Source organism: Pelodiscus sinensis, chromosome 1, assembly GCF_052426305.1.
Source record: "Pelodiscus sinensis isolate ZL-2025 chromosome 1, ASM5242630v1, whole genome shotgun sequence".
NCBI classification, from domain to species: Eukaryota; Metazoa; Chordata; order Testudines; family Trionychidae; genus Pelodiscus; species Pelodiscus sinensis.
Genome location: NC_143052.1, coordinates 57,704,268 through 57,722,143, shown reverse-complemented (window position 1 = coordinate 57,722,143; position 17,876 = coordinate 57,704,268). Strand labels below are relative to the sequence as shown.

The window sequence follows — 17,876 nt, the reverse complement described above, 5'->3', positions numbered from 1 at the left end:
AACTTCCCTTGCAGCAATTTAAACCCATTGCTTCTTTCCTATCCTCAGAGGCAAGAACAACAGTTTTTCTTCTTCCTCCTTATAGCACCCTTTTAGATGCTTGAAAACTGCTATCATGTCCCCTCTGTCTTCTCTTTTCTAAACTAAACAAGCCCAATTTTTTCAGTTTTCCCTCATGTTTTCTAGACCTTTAATCATTCTTGTTGCTCTTCTCTGGACCTCTCCAATTTCTCCACATCTTTCTTGAAATGTACACAGAACTGAACACAATACTCCAATTGCGGCCTAATTAGCACAGTGTAGAGTGGAATGATCTCTTGTGGTTCACCAGGGCTCCCACTCCAGCCACTGCTAGCCCAGTTGGGATTCCCCAGCCTCCACTTTCTTCCAGCTGGCTCCCCCTATGGGGCTCTTAGGTCCAGCAACATCTGTGGCCCTGACAGACTACGGATGTTGCCACACCAGAGGATTCCAGATTGTGTCAACCTGTAACTGCAATAAATATTGTTCTTGAAATGGCAAACACTGCTGTAAATTAACCACTATATGTGGTGAACAGTTAATTTTACTAAATGGCATTCATTCTAACTCTTCTAATGGTTAAGTCTCACTGTGGTAAGACCTGGTTGCTTACTTGTTTTTGAATGTCATTGCTGTCACGGAGCCTTTCTTGTACATCTCTAACATGTTAATTTTTTTAGTCTAGTTCTGTTCTTTTGAAGAAGCAGCATATATTGGACGAAATGCTAGATGTAGCCCTGGTAGCGTTTCATACCAAAATGTACATTGTGTTGCACACATCAGTATCTTAATTTCATTAAACTTAAAATACTATGTTTGTCTTTACTTTACATTTAACTAATATATTTGCTATATTTTAACTTATAATTTGTTATATTAGATCCTTCAGGAAAGAGATATGCTGTTGCATGTACACAGGAAGGAGAGGAAAAAAAGCAAGCTTCTAGCACATCTGGCACTACTAGAGGAACAAGAAAGAAGACTGCAAATACTACTCCTAGAAGATCTGCGCGGAACAGAAAAACTGAGACTATGAGTCAGTCTTGCAGCTCACCAAGATCAAGTAATTCTGGATGTGATGCCCCCAATGACAATAACTCAACTATAAATGTTACTTCCTCTGCAGAACCAGAAAAATCGCTTCCAAAACGAAAATCTAAAAGAGGAGTTAAACAGCAGGTACCTTTGGTTAAAAAGAAACTTAGAAGTTCTTTGCGTTCTGAAAAATCATCCAGTGATTCAGTGGAAGATGATGAAACTGCTGAGTCTGATACACCTCCTATATTTACGAAAGACCACCCATCAGATATTGAAAGTAGTAACTGCTGTCTTATGCACACAAATAATGCAGAAACAGAGTCTGCTAATGGCTTGGAAAGCCTTAGTGAACATGTAGAGAGGGAGGAGCTTACTAGCGAATGTGACAAAGAACAGGATACCCTAGAAAATTCAGACTCAGGTTCCTGTATTCAAGAACCTCCTGTGTTAAACTTAGAGATTCAGGAATGTGAAATAAAAGATGTTAATGAAAATGCTACAGATTTTGAGAATAAGGGTGTCTGTGAAAATGTTCTAGAACAAGTAGAACCAGTGAATAGTATCACAGATGAATTACTTGAGAATTCAAAAACATCTATAAAAGTAGATCAAGCATTAGTGAGTGTCCAAAATGAAATGCCTGAGCATCTAGAATCTGTGGCAAAAGTAGATCAGTTTTTAGGTAGCCCCAGAAGCTATTTGACTGAGCATCCAGAATCCATAGAAACTAACGATTCTGAGGACAAAGAAAAGTCAGCAAATTGTAATAGTGTAAATACTGAGGACATACAAACTGTGCAAGATACTGATACAGTTGTATTAACAAGTAATATTTCTCTAGACATTAATAAATTGGACCAGTCTTTAGATGAGGAGCCCATACCGGTATGTGAGGACAGAACTTCAGAGTTACTCGAGGTGAATGTTGAACAATCTAAGAAACATTTTAATGAGGATAACAGTGAAATTATATCGAAGGATTGTGGCCCGTTTTGCAGCGACCAGATTGAATCTCATGTTGAACAGCCACCACTGATTGTTGGCATAAAACAAGAGGAGGCAAGCTCATTGCAGCAAGATTCTGAATACTGTGTATCTCACTCAGGTCTTTCTGACAAAAAAGATGAAGCTGCTCAAGAAACAGAATGCTCAACAGAATTTAAAAGAGATAAGAAGACTCGAACTAGAAAGTCTAGATTTCACTCTCCATCAACAACTTGGTCTCCTTCCATGAGGGAGGGTAGGAAATCTCAGTCACCGTCTCCCAAAAGGGATATTGTGAGAGAGGGAAGGATGTCTCGGTCACGTGAAAGGGAGACTATCAGGGAGGGCAGGAGATCTCCTTCTCGGTCTCCAAAAAAAGAGACTGTCAGAGGAGGCAGGAAAACACCATCTCGGTCTCCTAAAAGGGAGACTGACCGGGAAGGTAAAAGTTCTCCTCCTTGGTCAAGAGTTAAAGATTTCTCTCCAAGACAAAAATCTAGGTCTCAAAGCAAAGACAGAGATACTGATAGAGATGGACAAAGGAGAGATCATGATAGGGAGAGAAGAAATAGGAGGTGGTCAAGATCTCGGTCGCGATCTAGATCAAGATCCAGATCAAGAACAAGAAATAAAGGTTCTTCATTCATTAGGAATGAGCGAGATGGCCACTCTCCTCGTTGGAAAGAGAGGTGGACAAATGACAGCTGGAGAAGTCCCAGAGGAAATGATAGATACAAAAGAAGTGAACAGGAGAAACAGAATGAAAATATGCAAAAAGAAAAAGACAATACAGATGAAAGTATTGATGAACCATCATCTTCTGAAAAGCATAAGAATGATTGTCCAGACTGGGTAATGGAAAGGATAAATTCTGTTCCGGAAAATAGGAGCAGAGAAAGAGACAAATTTAAAGATTCACAATGGGAAGAAAATAGATACGATAATTCAGGGCATTCTTGGAATAAAACCTTTGGTTCAGGTTGGATTTCAAATCGTGGCAGAGGTGGCCGTAACAGAGGTGGCCGTGGCAGAGGCGGTTTTATGTATGGAGACCAGAATGAAAACCACTGGCAAAATAGAAAACCTCTCTCAGGAAACTCAAATGCTTCTGGGAATGAAACTGCAAGGTTCCCAGAACATCAACCCTACAGGCGTAAGAATGAACAAGATTTTTCTTTTGATACGCCTGCTGATAGGTCTGGGTGGACATCTGCATCTAGTTGGGCTGTAAGAAGGACATTACCTGCAGATGTACAGAACTATTATTCACGAAGAGGAAGAAATTCCTCAAGTCCTCAGTCTGGATGGATGAGGCAAGAAGATGAGACATCTGAACAAGGTACTCATTTTTATCTGATATTCATTTCATTTGAATGGAGGGTTTTTTAAGAGTACTACAGATAGTATGTGAATTTCAGTCACTTTACTGCTTTGTGCATGCAGCAAAGGCTAACCTAGTAATCACACAACAAAATTGGAAAAGCCTACTAAGAAGGGGAAGCCTCCCCCTTCCACCTCCGTCTATACACCACAAATATTCTTGGCCTGAACATTCAGTAAATTAAGAACTGGCCTTTGCTCGCACTGTAATTCAAAAGACTCAATCGAATATGTTTCTAAGGAAAAATGTTTATGGATATGCTTTGCTTTTTTTTTGAGAATTTATACACAGTATGGTATTGTAGGTACAGATTGAAAAGGAGAGAAATTTAATAAACTACTTACTGCCTTTTTAAAAGAAAGATTTCTTCAAGAAGACTTAATAGTGCCCAATAAATATATTCACAGGTTACAGATTTGATCATTTTTATTAACTTATATCTGAGGTGTCAAGTATCAGAGGGGTAGCCATGTTAGTCTGAATCTGCAAAAGCGGCGAGGAGTCCTGTGGCACCTTATAGACTAACTGAAGTGTTGGAGCATAAGCTTTCATGGGCAAAGACCCACTTTGTCAGATGCATCTGACGAAGTGGGTCTTTGCCCACGAAAGCTTATGCTCCAACACTTCAGTTAGTCTATAAGGTACCACAGGACTCCTCGCCACTTTTATTAACTTGATGGCACTATATCTTTAACTGTTTTTAAAAGGCTACAGAAGCTTCAGGGGGTAGCTGAGTTAGTCTGGACAGGATAAACTTAAAAAAACAGCAGATGGTCTGGTAGCACTTTATAGACTGACAAAACATGTAGATGGTATCATGAGCTTTCATGGGCACATCGAAAGAAGTGGAATAGCTCATGGATACCATCTACATGTTTTGTTAGTCTATAAAGTGCTACCAGACCATTTGTTGTTTTTAAGTTTATTTTAAAAGCTAAGCAGTTAGTAGTTTTAAAGTGAAATTGACTTTTCATGTTGTAAAGTATTTATAAATCCAAAAACTTATACTTTAGCAGATAGCTCTTGTCTGACCTGGAGGGAAAGAAATCCTTGTTTGCCCCTCTCTTGGTCCTAGATTTTTTTTTTTTTTTGACTTAACAATTAGCACTATGCACAAACTGCTGTTATAAACAGAATTATTATTGAATTACAAGAGGAAGCAGAAAAAGAAGCTTAGGAGAGAAATATCAAAAGGCATTCAGAGAACTAGGAACAAATAAAACATTTATGTAAAGGCTACTCTTTTTTCCATATTACAGTGAACATCCCTGACCAGTGGGACTGTAATATCACTTTGAATTTTTTTCTGTTGATAAAAATATTCTGGGCTGAGTAAACTGGGCTGAGTGGAAGGCTGAGGCTTTTATTAACTCATGATGAGGTTAATTCTGAATTAGTGGAAAGCTCTCTCAAATGACTAATACTCATATTATTATAAAGTTTGTAAATCATAAATAAAAGCTGAAAAAGAGAAATGGGCTATTACTAGAACTTACAAAACAAAATTCCTACTGTTGCTCTCATGTCAATTTCTTCATTTTTCTTTCTCCATTTCTATTCCTAATTCATACGTGTCCATAAAATCATCTTCAAAATAGCTCCATATATTGTTGAAAACTGAATTCGGAGGAAGATAATTAAATTCTTCCGTTATAAAATCAGTAAGACTCAGCTGTGTTGGCCTATAGAAAAAGAGAAGCGTATGCAGGGAGTGAGAGAGAAGAGTGAACGTCAAATCTTGATCTCCTTGAATTCAGTGACATAGTTCTCACTGTTTTCAGTCATGTACAAAGAAAGAAAGTCAGCTTATGGATTTTTAAACATTTCAGCACTTTCATAGTCCCAGCTTCTTAGCTGCTGCTGTTTTATTACTTACATATAAATTTGATTTTTTTAAATGTATTTATGGTATTGCCTTCTATTGAAAGGGGGATGTAAAGCTGAGATGGACACCTTTTTTCCTTTCTGGCACAAAGTGTGAAAGTTGTGAGTAAGGGAGCATATCACCATTCATACAGTTAATATCCATGAAGCATGGATAATAAACACTGTTAGCCAATCAGAGTATAAAGTATTCTTGTACTTTAGAACACTTACTAGACATAACTATGGCATGGTTGTGCAAATCAGTTATCCAGAGTCAATAGGAGTGCAAGGAATTGCATACAGGAGAAAATGTATGGTTCTGTTTCCATAATAACAAAAGTTGGGTACTGTGTGTTGTATTCCTTTACTTTGGCTGAACCTTTTGTTTCAGTAAAAATGTAACAAATTTTAAATATAAAGGAGTAGTTAGAGCACTCAGAGCAACCTGAACTTTGACTTCTTGAGCCGATACATTAGTATTTCTTGAGGGTATTTTGTACTTTAAATATTCTGTGTTCTTTTAATAGATCCAAACCTCAAAGACCAAACAAACCAACAAGGTGATGGCTCTCAGCTACCAATAAATGTGATGCAGCAACAAATGAATGTAATACCACAAGTGAACGCCCAACACCAGCCTATGAATATTTTCCCATATCCAATGGGTGTTCATGCTCCTATGATGAACATCCAACACAATCCATTTAACATTCATCCTCCGCTGCCCTTGCATCTCCATACAGGAGTACCTCTCATACAGGTAGCTGCTCCTACCAATGTGTCTCAGGGATTACCACCACCTCCACCGCCTCCTCCACCATCTCAGCAAATCAGCTACATTTCTTCACAACCAGATGGAAAACAGTTGCAGGTATGTTTTTCAGAAATCAAGGTCTAATCACTATAGCCAAAATACATAGTTGAGCAGTGCTACATCTATCCAGAGTATCTTGTATTAAACTACCATAAAGTTTGTAAAATATATACTAACAGCTCTTCCTCCGACTGAAAAAAGGTGATCTTATATGAGGAAATGTGTTGATTCTGAATATTAACAATCTTAGCCAGAATGCACAATATTTACTGTTTGTTTGTAGTTCAGGTAGCACCCAGGGATCTCAGCCATGAATGGTATGTTGCATAATTTCCTCATAGTTTGTCTGATTAAATTGTGTGTGTACAAATATATATATATACAATTCTAACATGTTTGAATTGAGTGCTAAATGTTCTTCCCAGTTTAGCAGTGCAGAGCCTTAATATTCTGGAACAGTTTATATATTTTGTAATACGTGGAAGCTTTTATTGTCTCATTTAACAATCCCCTAAATTAGTGGTTCCCAACTTTTATTGGAGCCATCTCTTGGGATGGATCATCAAAGTATCACCTCTTTAGTGTCCCCTTGCACCATTTTCTTATGGCATTGCTTGTCTCTCTTTATCTTCTCTAGTCCTTCTCTTTTTCCACCCCATGTCTTCATCCTTTTTTCCTTTTAATTTTTGGGTTTTTTTTTGCTTTTATGTATGTTATATAGTCTCTGTCCCTCCACTTCGGTTCTCTAGTCACTGCTCCATTTCTCCAGTCAATCAAAAGCCTCATTTTTACTGGAGATAGATTGGGGGATCTCTATGGCTGTGTCTAGACTGGCAAGGTTTTCCGCAAAAGCAGTTTCCTACACTGTCCGCTTGAATTTCCGCAAGAACACTGACTTCCTACTGTCTGAAATCAGTGCTTCTTGAGGAAATACTATGCTGCTCCCGTTCGGGCAAAAGTCCTTTTGCGCAAAGCTTTTGCGCAAAAGGGCCAGTGTAAACAGCTCAGATTTGTTTTGCGCAAAAAAGCCCAGATCACGAAAATGGTTTTGCGGAAAAGCGTCCGTGCCAATCTAGACGCTCTTTTCCGCAAATGCTTTTAACGGAAAACTTTTCTGTTAAAAGCATTTGCAGAAAATCATGCCAGTCTAGACGTAGCCTATGTGCCTCATAAGGTTGGTAGTACCTGTGTAGTGCTCTAAAGAAGTGATATTTGGGCTGGTGGGCTGCTGTTAGCCATCAGTTCTGTACATGTGTGGTTCTTCCACAACTAGTCATTATATTAGGAGCCACGCAGGACTGTTGAGGAAAATTGAATGACTTACAAGAGGTTTACTTAACACATCTGAAGACACATTTGCAGAAAAGGTAAATTGTCCAGTGACTCAGTAAATATGTTTGTGTAAAGACAAAGTAGCAAAATATATTGCAGCAAAGAGCCAGTATGGAACTGAGACACTACTGTTGTCTGTGTGCTTCCCCTCAATATTTTTATGAAATTGTGTTTGTGCTGAGACCTAAATCTGTTAGGCTACGTCTACACTGGCCCCTTTTCCGGAAGGGGCATGTAAATTTCACGAGTCGTCGTAGGGAAATCCGCGGGGGATTAAAATATCCCCCGCGGCATTTAAATAAAAATGTCCGCCGCTTTGTTCCGCCTTTTAAAAAAGCCGGAAAAGAGCGTCTAGACTGGCCCCGATCCTCCGGAAAAAGCGCCTTTTTCCGGAGGCTCTTATTCCTACTTTGAAGGGGCCAGTGTAGACAAGCTCTTTAATAGTTCTGCTACTTCTTGAGAGGCACTTGGGTAGTGTCACAAAATTACTTATCCTTGTGTGAGTTGTGCAACATTCCAGTTTCTCCTTCCTATTCCGTGTTTATAAGAAACAATTAAGGAAGGTCTAACTGGATTGCTACTGGTGTAATGCCTTGATATATAGCTCTGTATCTCTTTTTGGTTGAACTCAAATTGTAGTTTTGTTACTGCCCAATCTGGATAAATATAATCTGGCAGGCAATCAACCTACATAATATAGAAGTGATGATTGTAGGGAGAAGCGTTTAGAGCAGCTGGCAAGTGGGCAGCATTTGCTCCACTAGGGACTGTTGCTCCCTTTGTTGTTCCATAATTCCAGGGTAGCAGCAATGGCTCATTGCGTTTTATGGATATCTCAGAAATGGCTTTTCCTAAGGTATAGACTTCAGAGGTAATTTGGGCTCTTCTAGTCATGACTGAGCTTTAGCTATGGCTACCCTTGACATTTATGAGAAGCTCCATTTCTTGTGAAACACAGAAGCAAACCTAAGACATATGGGCAGGCATTCTGATACCTGAGCTCAAGCACCTGTATACTCTTCCCCCCCCCCCTCCCCGGGGGGCAGTTGGGAGAATACATTTGAAGGACACATTCCTGTATGTTGCCATGAGAGCTAAATGAGACTGGGAAGTACTTGCTGTCACAACCTAAATTTGAACACTGCCCATTTCCACTTTCAGCACCATTCTTAGGAATTCTTTCCCAGTAGGTAGAAGTCCATCACAGCCAGGGTTGAGCAACGTTAATGATATAATAAAAGATGTATTTATTTTGTTCGGGCTTTGATTAACTATTTTTGTTCTTGTGCATATTAATCCCTATATAAAAGTGGCTGGCAGTTGTAGCAACAGCTCACATAGAAATTAGCTGCTAAATCCAAGTACCTGTGATATTCATACACTTTCTGAGTTCTTTTTAAAAAGTAGCAGTTATTGAATATCTGAAGAATAATGTATTAACTGCTGATAACTTTTTAAAACAGGGTATTCCTAGTGCTCCTCATGTAAGTAGTAACTTGAGTGCACCACTCTTGCCTGCTCCAACAGCCGCCCTGGGAAATGTGGGAACAGTTCAAGGACCAAGTTCTGGTAATCCAACATCAAGTCACATCAAACCCTCTAATGCTGCTGTAAAATTGGCAGATGACAAAGTAAGTGTAACGGTGGAAGCCAGCGCAGATAGCTCGAAGAAAGACCAGGCAAGTTCAAAGTTGAGAGTTTAATTTTTCTCTCCTTATGTATAGGATACTTGTTGCTGTCATTTTTAAACTTTCATGTAACTACAAAAAACTAGCAAATTAATTTAAATTAATTTAATTTTTAACCTAACAAAATATTAATACTTTTAGAGCTGTAGTTCTGTAAGTACCATACACTATAAAATATTAATTTATTATTAGGATCATATTCTGCTCTAGATAAATAGGCGTGGTTCTCATATCTGTGGAAATTGGTCATGTGTTCAAATAGTAGAGCGAAACTATGTCCCTGTTTCTGACACCCTCAATTTAAGAGAAACAGTCTGCAAAGCTTCTCTCTCTTTAATTTAACATTAATACTATATTTTGATGTTTAAAAAATTGCAGATATACTGACCTAAAAATAAGGGTTTGGGTTTTTTTTAACAGAAATTGTTAATTCAAGAAAAAGCAGCACATGAGGTAAAACTGGCTATCAAACCTTTTTACCAGAATAAAGATATTACTAAGGAAGAATATAAAGAAATTGTGCGGAAAGCAGTAGACAAAGTAAGTTCTGTTCAGAAATTACTTTTTAAAAAAGTAATATTTAAATTGCTGTCTCTCCCCCCTCTCCCTTTCCTCTGGCCATATTGGAAAAGAAGATAAGGGTGCACTACATAGACAAAAAGTGATGACAGTAGAGAGCAGTATATCATGTCTTAAATTAATAAAACAGCCCTCCTGATTTCTTTAATATAGTTTTGCCCATTTTGCTGAAAGGAAGCATTTATCTGTGAGTAACTCGTTACTGACAGCTATGAAACATTGACAGTGATGTGTGTGTGTCTGTTTCCTGTTGTAGGTTTGTCATAGCAAGAGTGGAGAAGTCAATTCTGAAAAAGTGGCAAATCTAGTGAAAGCATATGTAGATAAATACAAACATTCACGGAAGAAAAATCCAGAGGATGCAGTCTCTGCTGAAAGAAAAAAAGAGTAAAATGAAAAAGAACTGAGAAAATGATCAAGATAAATCTGCAAAGTGCAATTTCTACATGAACCATTAACTGAAAATTATACATGATTAATTGGAATCTGGTTTTGATAAAAATTATTTTTCAATGTAGTATATGTTTTGTTCTAAATAAATATAGATCTAACTGCAACTTCTTTACCCTTTTCCAGTAAAGAGGCTTAAAAGAAAGTAAAAGGTGTAAAGGAGAGTGCATTTTTATTAGGAATGTACGATTGTGTGGATACTAGCAGATGTACAGCATTTTGACTTGAATAATGAAGTGCATAAAATTAGAAACTTCTAATTACATTGGTTTTGGAACAGGTATGTACAGTACATGTAATCAGTCAGGTTAAAAATATTAAAGTAAGATTTTTCTCTTTGATTTTCCCCTAATTATAATAATGTATTCCCCTGACATATTTCTAGTGTTAACTGGACAGATGGCTTGCAGGGGTCTGTGTGTGTATATAAAAAAGCACATGGCTGTCTGAACAGAAGAGCTGTTTAGATTTAAAAAAAAATCATACAGTAAGATTCAGTGTCCTATATCATGGGCGCTGTACATCTATTGTAACACCAAATAAAGGTTATGCTGCTTGTTTTTGTTTTGTGACTTTTGTTTTAAAATGAATCTGATTAATTATTATGGAATTGAAGTGAAGGCTTCAGTTCCAAGAGGTATGGTTCAGGCAACCACAAGTGCATATCTAATCCTTCCCTCATCTGGTAAAGTGGCCTAGAAAATTCACACTATAGGCTTGATATTCAGGAATTATAAACATTAGTATTGTACAGCTCTTGAACTTATAGTGAATAAAGTGGACTTCTCTATTGAGTCTTACTAGAGTCTCTGTTGACCAGAGGTTGCCAGTTGTGCCAATTTTACTTGTGAGGTATTTTATTAAAATGAACTGTAGTTTGCAAAGGACTACAGCATAGCCCACAAAACTTGTCACTAAAACAGCACAAAGATATCCTAGATAACAAGCAATATGTAGTCACATATGTTAGTTTAATTTCCCAAAATACTTTTCAATAAAGAATTCAGGTACAGAATGTCTAGTCATTCTGAAAGGCATATATAGGAGCTATTAAGCATGCTATAAGAGTACTTGAGATTTTTACCAGCTCTTTATGGCACCCATTCGGCTCCTTTTAACTTTCTTTAGGACAGTGACAAGGGGGAATAGCAGAATGGCCCTTGCTCTCCTCCTTTTGAAGGGCAGTGCTAACAAATGCAATATGCTTCCCTCAGTACTGCACTGTGGTGACACTTGTTTGTGAGCCCAAGAGCCTTGTGTTCCACCAAAAGATCTCAAAAGTGTGAATGTGCCATACACACTTAATCCCTGCAATGTGGTGTAATATACTTTGTTTAACCTTCTGGTATGTTATCATCCAGATCTCTGTGAGCTTTCAAATGCTTGTCCACTCCCGTCCATGAGTCTAAAGGATAAAATAAGGGATTTATACACATATAACTAAATGCTATCACAAAACAGAAGCATTTGACTTGCAATATTTATTTTTGTGTGGCTAAATCAAAATATGTAAATTGAAGACTGATGGTATAATACTTTTTCTATGGTCAAGCCATGTTTTAGATCTTTCAAAAGTGATTCAGTTTTAGACAGTGGTAGCAATTTGTATGAACTCTCAATCTATTTTAAGCTAAAATTGATTAGCACTTTTTCTACAAATCTTGTAGCAAATTGCTATGTCTATCCTGGTTAATCACGCCATGCGTACTTATTTTTATTGCATTTTCCTCCTTGGATGAATTTTGGAGTTTAATGATTTTTATATCTTTTTACTCTATACAGTTGAGCCTCAGTATAATGCTCATTTTCAGAGACAGATAAATGTCCTTTTAAAGAGAAATAGGAGGTAAATGGCTGGAGGGATAGATGCTTTCAACATGTTGGGAGCAGGAAGGCAGAATTTGTTTATCTTTGTGTCCATAGCTCCTGTCTGGAAGACAAGATGCCACTTTGTCCCAATTATATTGTGGTAATGTGATTATTATTATGATGCTCCACTGTATTTCAAATTGCTATGAAGAATATCCGATAGATTAGAATGTGATCGGTAAACCTTATTTTTTACAACTGAAATAGATAAGAATTTATCAGAAAATATGCAGTCCATTAAAATCTGTGCTAAATTAAAAATGTGATGCCTTAATACATAGACTATCCTTTATTTTTCCAGAAAAATTAGCAAGGTCTACTTTAATGATTGCATGAGAAGGCATGGGTTTTAACTTTGTGAACATCTTTTTGTTAAAAGACTAATATTAAATCTATGTTCCTGTTGCTATTTATTGCAATTCTTGTGTTAACCCCTAGTAGTTATTGGGATTTCCTGACATGCACTAATACAAAATGCAAAGTGATAGCAGAAGCTCAGGCCCCAGTTGATGCTAAGAAGGTTGAGAAGACAAATTCATCTTATCTAAATTGCCTTGAGAAAAATCTATTGAATTGTTGTTTTTTGTGAATTTAGGCAAATCACAAAGGGGTTTCCCTGCACTCCATCAAATGGTTTCACTATGCATGCTGCTTGAATGTCTCATCCTAAAGATGTATCTTCAGGAGCACAGTAGCTGGACAAAGTCCATGCTGTGGTGCTTAAGGCTGGAGTGCTGTCTACTGAAATAATATTCTAAAAATAGTTTTATGTAGTGCATAATATTTTCTAATAAATTCTTTTGGCTAAACTGCAAGTTATGTGTCTGGTCTTAAACTAAACGGCTGAATCTTCTACCAGTGTCTGTCACAGGACAGGCTCTGAAATGAATTGCTGTTTTGTAGGCATGTAAAACTAAATGGAAATTATTCTGCAGTATTTACCTTTTCTGAAATCCCTAGTTAGGATGGTGGTTTTGTGTACATCTGTACTTTCTTGTTTTATAATGATTAAGTAAAAGAGAAATTGTGTGTAACTCTTTGGAGACATGCGCTAGTGGTGAAGCATTTAATACATTTTGCCCAGAGTCTAACTATATAATCAGTAGATTTCACACCTTTTGGGAGGAGTTGTGGGAAACAGTGTGTTTAAGTACAGAGGAATCTAATCCTTGTCCAGCTGCCTGGCTTCTCTGGGTACAATACATTCCAGCTCTTAGAAAGGAGTGTAGGACTACAGATCTGTACCCTGAGTTTTTGTGGCCAAGACCTCCACAGTTGAGGCTGTGGTTGGTCTCCCTTAGGTAACTAGAGGCTTGATTTCTCCTTAGTAGTTAGCAAAGGGCACATCACTAGATCTGATACCAGCTTTAGACGTGACTCATTAAAATTACAAATCTGCTTTGTCTATATAAGAGGTGAAATCTTGACTCTTTTAGATCAGTTTTTACATTTACTTCAGTAAGGCCAGGTTTTACTCTACTCCTGTAGTAACTGTTAAAAATACTTTTTCTGGTATAGAAGTGGCCCTAGTGGTTTAGCAGTAGTGAGGTAGTTTTGACAAAAGGCATGAAGTTGTTTGAAGTTCCTCTTTGCTGTTGAAGAACCTCAGTCGTCTGTTTCATATTCAGACATTGTTCTGTGGCCTGTCCAGAAGAATTCCATGGATCACATCGTAAGCACCACTAATTTTACTTGAAGAGCTGTGTAAGTTACTGCTCAAGGATATGGAGTTACAGTCCCTCAACCTTTGACAGGCAAATGCTGCAGTGCCTATTTCCACAAGGTAATATGCTAATGTCACTATTACTGTCCTTGTGGCTGCATCTCCATTTATTGGCACTCCTGTAAAAAAAAAAAGATTGAAATATTTTAATCACTCCAAGTTGTGTCAAAGCTCTTAGTAAGATCTTAAAAAAGAAAGGAAAGAAGCTTGGATATGAGTGACTGCACAGGGAGTATACTTAGGCAAACTCTAATTGCAGGTGAGTAAACACATTTCCTTCATGAATAAGCCCCTTTATGGAGCCCCATGTTTGAGAGAGATCATCAGCAACTACCCTCACAAGAAAAGCCAAGTACATGAAGGCTGGTCAACTGCTCTGCCGAGATGAGTATCCAACTTGTGTCCCCAGTCAAGGGCAGAGTGGAGCAACATGTGCGTTGAACAAGTGGCACCTTTACAGATTTATGGTGCCAACTTTGTGAAACTAGATCAGAACTTTGGCACTTTTAATGCTCTCCAGAGCTTGGAGGCCAAACCAGGCCCAGTGCTGCAAGGTGGAGCAGCTACAGGCCACTAACAAATTTCAGGCTGCAAGGGACTGATTCAGCAGGCAGTCCCAGGGCCAGCTTACCTTCTTGCCACTTTACACCCCCAGAGCTAGGAGCCAAAAAGGGATGGCTACCTCAGCAGAGCTTGAGTAGAGGACTGCTCTGAATCTAGCCCCGATCTCTGTGACAGACTGAGAATGTCATTTGATTTCACTCACTGAAATCAAGTCATTGAAATGTAACCATCTTTCAGTCATTACCTGTCCGGGCTACATGTGAGTGGTGGCTTGCAAGTGAAATGCTCTGTACTTTACCAGCACTGTTCCAGGGTCCAAACATGCACATAAGCTTGTGGCTTTTTTGTCAATTCAAAACATTTCCACAATATTTAAAAGGGGTTTTATTGATTTTTTTTTTTAAGCTGAAGTTATTTTCCAGATTTTACTCAAATTCTCTGCAGGCTCTAGAATAGCCCAGGATCAAGAGGGTGCAAATGTGGTTTTAAACCAACTCAGTACATTCTTCAGCTGGGGCTGTGAAATCTGTGCTCTGACTTAGAGATGCAGCCCTGAATTTAACCCCTAGGAGCCTTTGGTAGATTATAAAACAGTTTATGGCACCTGTTTTTCATTATACAAAAGCATCATTAAATACTTAGCTAGAAATGTAGGACACCTGCGCTTCATTAAGTTTGTCCTATAGTTATTTCACATTGTTTCAGCAACTGAAGTTCTTTGCTCCAGATCTAATATCCTTGATGACATTGGACTAAACTAGAATCAGACCAATTAATTATATTAGGTGGAGTGAAAAGCCTGGCAGAATTTAAATACCACCTTTTGAACAGTTGCTGGAATTGTCTAGTGAAACCTTTGAAGTGGTCACTATTGGAAATGTATTGAGATGTCAGGTCTCTGATTAGTTTAAAAACTTCAAAACCCATAATGGCTGGTAGGGACCCAAAAATGGACTAGGAGGCCAACTTACCTGTTACATCACTTGTCCCCTTTAGTGGTACGGAGAGTTTATAGTAACTTTCCTATAGTTGCTCCCTTCTTGACTTGTGTTTTTTCTTTTCTTTTAGGAGATGTAATCAAGGAACAAAGAAGCAACCTGTATGTATAGAAACACAAAAGAAAAATACCCCATGCACAGGAAAACTAGTATGGGCTGCAGGAGGAATTGCTTGGCCCCAAAACATGCACCCACCGTGATGCAAAGACTTACTCATATGCCTTTATTTCACTATTCTCAGTGGTCCCTTTCCCTTCACTGGGCTGCGTTCAGAATGGCCAGCATAAGTGTAAGTCTCTGCAGGATCAGGGCCTTCATGGCTTATAAGTGATAAGTATGAGCAACCTCTACTAAATTCAGGCCCCCATCTATACAGTCTCAAAAGATCAGGCCAATTGCTGATTGGTCTTCGAGGAGCATCCCAGGGGTTGCTCTACCTTCGGTGTTTTAACGCCGCTGGCTGGAAGATTTTCATAGCAATGGCATTGACAGCTAGTGCGCACATGCACAGAAGCACTACACACGCCAGGCGGCTAATGTGCATGTGCAAGGTACAATCTCCTCAGTTCCTTCTCTGCCACTGATGGCGTCGGTCAGAACCGCAGTGCGCTCTGCAGATTTTTCTCAGCTAGTCTGTCTTTTTAGTTTCTTTTGCCGAGTTAGGTTTTTTATTACCTTCTTACAACCATCTTATGATTTTTAAAAAATAAAGACTGAGCGTCTCCCCTTCACACAGAGACAAGCGTGTGCTCTGCGCCTTGTGTGCCCCCTCAGGGGCCCCCTCTCTGATGTGCTGAGGCATTTTGTTTGCCTCAGTTTTTACCTCAGACTCCTCACAAACGGCTGAGAGTCTTACTTTTCCTCAAATAAAAAAAAAAAAAAAAAAAAAAAAAAAAAAAAAGAGAATTTTTTTTTTTAACAGAGTTCTCCCAGGCAGGGGTTCTGATTTCTAAATGCTGTTTTTCCTCACAGGCTGCCATTCTCGTTATAAGGCTAGCACTCTCAGTGCATATACTATCTGGACAAATAGGCTATGTCTACACTGGCAAGATTTTGCGCAAATACTCTAACACAAAAACTCTTGCATTACAGAGTATTTGCGCAAGAGAGCGTCTATCCTGGCATGTGTTTTTGCGCAAAAGCGTCTGTGCCAGTGTAGACGTTCTCTTGTGCAAGAAAGCTCCGATGGCCATTTTAACCATCGGGCTTTCTTGCGCAAGAAATTCATGTTGCTTGTCTACACTGGCCTCTTGCGCAAGAACGCTTCCACAAGAGGGCTTATTCCTGAGCGGGAGTGTCATAGTTCTTGCGCAAGAAGCACTGATTTCTTACATTAGAACGTCAGTGTTCTTGCGCAAGAACTCCCCGCCAGTGTAGACAGGCATCAAGTTTTTATGCAAAAGTGCTTGCTTTTTCGCAAAATCTTACCAACATGTACACAGCCATACAGTGCAGCTCACTGCCATCAGTGAAAATTTGGCAGCCAGGGTTAGAAGACCCAGAGGGTTTTCGGTTCAGCTTGATCTCCCTCAGACCAGCCTCACCAATGGCAATGTCAGATAAGGCAGTTCCTCCTGCCTCAGCTGCGAGCTCTGCCTCTTTCAAACAAAAGAGAGCACACGCAGCAGCAAATGGAATCCCCTGCACATACGAATGGGCGATTCCTAAATCCTAAGCCAGCTCCGTCCCCCATTGGGGCTCCAGACAAGTGCTTACCAGGGCAGCTTTCACCCACAGCGCCCAGAGGGTCTAAGAACCTGGTCAGTGTGCCTAAACATGCTGATAAGCCCCAGCCTGTCGCAGCCAAACAGCACAGGGCTACAACAGCATCATCGGTCTTACCGACACTGAGCAGTGCTGCATATAAAGGACTAGGGACCAGGGCACTGTTACTGCCTCCCTCTCCTGGTAATGCCAAAGCATACATTGGCACAATAGTCTTTACCACTGGTGCTTCTTTTTTGCCCTTATATGTCCACAGACAATTCTATGATCTCTTTAGTGTCTGTGACACCCTTATTTGGCACTGATTCCTCCCCGCATTATGAGGCTTTTTTTTATGTCCGTGCCCGGCACTTTCATACCTCTGTATTCTGGTGAGAAGGATCAGTCCTCCAGTGTGACCTCAACTTCTCCCAGACACTCTACGCCAAGGCGCAAATTCCCTCACAACTGGCCTTACTACAATGGCAACCTGCGCATTGCCTACCACCAAGTGACCCCTGGGCACTTCACAGAGCTCAGTAACAACAGCATCTCCATGTTGCCCAGCTCCACTTGAGGCCTATATCCACTGTGTCCCTTGACATTTCAGGGGACCAGATTTCCATCAGCCACTGAGTGACGAGGACTCCACAACCACCTTTCACCCACTTCCCCAGATTTCTCCTTCCTCCCCAGTGGACACACTCATGCCTCTACAAGCCCCATCCAGGCACAATTTCAAGGCATTCCAAGACCTCTTTAAGAGGGTAGCTGAGGTCCTCAAGGTCTTGCTAACCACACTGCCAGAGACCCAGCATAAAATCAGAGGAGCAAGCAAACCATTGCCAAATCTGCCCCTCCTGAT

General features: G+C 39.4%; 1 protein-coding gene across 7 annotated transcripts in view; it reads left to right on the top strand.

Annotated features, from left to right (window-relative positions):
• Positions 1-12,838, top strand: part of SCAF11 (SR-related CTD associated factor 11) — a 75,534-nt gene extending 62,696 nt beyond the window's left edge. For 5 of the 7 annotated variants that reach the window (XM_089779473.1, XM_006126486.3, XM_006126487.3 and 2 more), the window contains 5 exons: positions 902-3,382; positions 5,818-6,161; positions 8,900-9,115; positions 9,545-9,664; positions 9,960-12,838. In XM_089779473.1, coding sequence (XP_089635599.1) covers positions 902-3,382; positions 5,818-6,161; positions 8,900-9,115; positions 9,545-9,664; positions 9,960-10,094 — 3,296 coding nt within the window. In that variant the 3' untranslated portion in view covers positions 10,095-12,838. The remainder of the gene's footprint in view (positions 1-901; positions 3,383-5,817; positions 6,162-8,899; positions 9,116-9,544; positions 9,665-9,959) is intronic. The other 2 variants (XM_089779478.1, XM_075930482.2) reach the window with 1 other exon arrangement.
• The last annotated feature ends 5,038 nt before the right edge of the window (positions 12,839-17,876 follow it).